This window comes from Trypanosoma theileri (genome assembly GCF_002087225.1).
Source record: "Trypanosoma theileri isolate Edinburgh chromosome Unknown TM35_Tth_66_V1, whole genome shotgun sequence".
In the NCBI taxonomy this organism is placed as follows: domain Eukaryota; phylum Euglenozoa; class Kinetoplastea; order Trypanosomatida; family Trypanosomatidae; genus Trypanosoma; species Trypanosoma theileri.
Window position 1 is genome coordinate 17,067 of NW_021639908.1, and position 2,956 is coordinate 20,022.

A 2,956-nucleotide genomic window follows, 5' to 3' on the forward strand; every position below is an offset into this window, starting at 1 on the left:
GAGAGTTGGGTTGGAGCAACAGGGCCAAATATGACAATGACCGACAGAGTACGGGTCTCCGTGCGGGGCTGTTTGCAGCGCTCTAAGAAAAAAGAAAATGACACCAAACAGTATGCACATAAATACATTCTCTGGGGTCCAATACACGTTCGTGCACCCATTCTTCTCCCTCCCCAGCATTCTCCTGCCCCTGTGAGATGTGTTTCCAGGAGAGCAGCAGGTCAGAAAAACGAAACAAGAGAGAAGGGCTGGATGTGGCAAAGCACGTGCACAGAAGCGGAGAGTCAGAGAAAAAAAAATAAAGTTGCGACTGGAGGGGATGGGGGAAGTCTGTGACGGCATGCTTGCTATTAGTCTCGCTTCGACTGGGCATTGCGCTGGCTCTCGTACAGCCGCTGGAGCGATATTTGCTTCAACGGAACCCCAAGCACATGTCGTCCCTTATCCTTCAGGGCGTTCTTTTGCACAAAGACAGCCTGTACCACCTCGCGCTCACGACGACCAGGCTTGTGGTCAGGTACACCCCCGGAGGCACCGGCAGCATGAATATCGTACAGACTGTACCGCCGCATACCAAGACGTGTGAACACCACAAACAGCACAGAACACACAAATGCGCTGACGATAAGGAGAAAAAGTATGATGTAATCCAGATCCACCTGCGACATCTCCTTCTGCACGGCTGGGACGCAGAGAGACGCATCTTCCCCCGGCACCGTGTGGGAGCATGTATACTCGTTCTCGCCTCCATTGAGGAGGGCGGAGTAGCACATGCTGTCAAAGCAGAAGGTGCATTTATTTGCCGTGTCGTTGCTGCACACCTCGCACCCATCAAATGAGTATTGTCGGCAAGGGTCCAGCAGAACGTCGCAGTGAGGACCGCCCCACCCGGATGCCGTATCGCACCGGCACACACCGCACTCACAGTACCCACCGCGGAGATTGCAGCCCGTGCAGTCAAACGGCTCATCACACGACACCTCGCACTTCCTTCCACTGAACTGTTTGGGACAAACACAGCTCCCTGTCCCGTTCACTCCGTCGTCGCAGAACCCCTTGTTCTCACAGGCGCCGCACGGCAGGCATCTAGGGCCGTAATGGTCCACGGAGCACTGCTCGCAGAAATCCCCAGTAAACCCATCGTTACAGCTGCACTTATACGTGACGGAGTCACACACTCCGTTTCGGCCACAGTCGTTGCACTTACCCCTGGGATCAAATCGAATTCGCGTGCCAGTGCGCACCAGCGACAACGGAACGGCGATGGTGGCAGGGTCCTCCACACGGTGCCGAAAGAGCCCAACGAACGGCGACGGGAACGAAAAGAAGTCCACCACGGGGCCTGTGGGAATTCTGGCCGCAACAGGGAGACCATAGCGGAACTCGACTGCGCCGCTCGCATCCAGGTAGATCTGGTAATTAGAGGAACGAACGCGCGAAGCGATGGCTGTCGTGTTTGCCACTTCAATCACCAGCCCCAGGGGGCATCGCACATTCTTACAAAGCACATCGCCTTGCACGCGTTCGGGAAGCAGTGCGTATGTGACGGACGTTTTCGACACCCATTGCTCCGTCGCTACAAAAGGCATGATGGTAAAGCTGTAGTTGCCGTTAGGGCACATATTCCATATCGGCCCACACTCCTGCGACGCCGAAAACACAGATATAAGACCGGATGACAGAAGGTACGTCGTGTTCGTCACGTGGGATGTCTGGTTCACCGTATAAAAGGGAAAGTCAAACCCCATCTCAAGCCTCAACGCCTGAACGGATGTATTCAACAGTTCACGGCCACCCAAGGCACGGACGTCTACCAGTTCAGCACCCTGCTCCACTACAACATCGTAGTAGTCGTCATCCAGCGCCAAAGGCGGTGACTGCGTACGAAAGCTGATGTGCGGGCAACTTTTGTTAGCTAGTGCGGTCGCCACGCACATCTTCGTAGCCGCACACCACCCGCACGTTCCCTCCCTACCCAGACACACCGACTCATTCACGAGACTGCTGCAGTTGTCCATCACCGGCTCATACCGAACACCAGCAACACCACCAGTATGTGCCACCAAATCCACAACAACACGCTCCTCTCGCGAGAGCACAAGTCCAACAGAGGCATTGACCCCAGTGGGCGTATGTTTGTACCGCATCACAATAGTGCCATTCGTCCACACTTCCACCTGCGCCGTTAAGGTGTCATTCACGGATGTGGTTTGCGTCAGCGGCACATCCCGGTACTCCACAATCACATGATCGACACCTGCCTTACCTCCAGGTACAGAAAGAACACGAACACTCCACGACACCTGCGCCGCAGAGGGGTTTAGGTCCACAACATAAAGCCCAATCATCGGCCAGTCCCCACCCCCGCCATACACAGTGTCGCCGAACTGGTAATTCCCAAAGAGCGTGTTTAGCGCAACCTCTGTGCAGAAGAAGTCGCACATCGGCGACGGTGTCGGTGCAAGAAACCCATCTGATGACACGTACCATTCCACCGCATCACGACTGAAAAAAGGCGACGTGATATTGATCGCCTCAAAATAAGGTGCATCGTCGAATAACGAAACAAACGAACAGTTTCCATCACGAAAGGCGTCCTGGTTGAATTGCGCCCAGTGATCCGCAGGAAGCGCCGCAACGGCTGCCGCATCCACCGTCTCCACGTTGTACTGCACCACAGCCGCCTCGACACGCAAAAACACCACGGAGAAGAGCAAGAAGAACCAGAGCATATGTGCACCCCAGAGCGAGAAAAAGGGGGAAAAAATAGTAAAGCAGATTGCTACACTCCAGTAAGACTACCCCAATAGAAGCAAAACAGAAAGAAAGAGAAAACAAGCAAAGGTGCTTAAACCACACCTGCAAAAGTCGATCAACAGCAGATTCTACACATACACATGCACAAATGGAACAGCTCCCTCACAAACTCACACACACACGGACATCTTTGCCTATT

At 54.2% G+C, this 2,956-nt stretch overlaps 1 protein-coding gene across 1 annotated transcript; it reads right to left on the bottom strand.

Annotated features, from left to right (window-relative positions):
• Positions 1-350: 350 nt before the first annotated feature.
• Positions 351-2,732, bottom strand: TM35_000661030 (uncharacterized protein; the record flags this gene model as incomplete). The annotated part of the gene is made up of 1 exon (XM_029031106.1): positions 351-2,732. One exon carries the CDS (start codon positions 2,730-2,732, stop codon positions 351-353), a length of 2,382 nt encoding a protein of 793 aa, XP_028877590.1.
• Between the last annotated feature and the right edge of the window lie 224 nt (positions 2,733-2,956).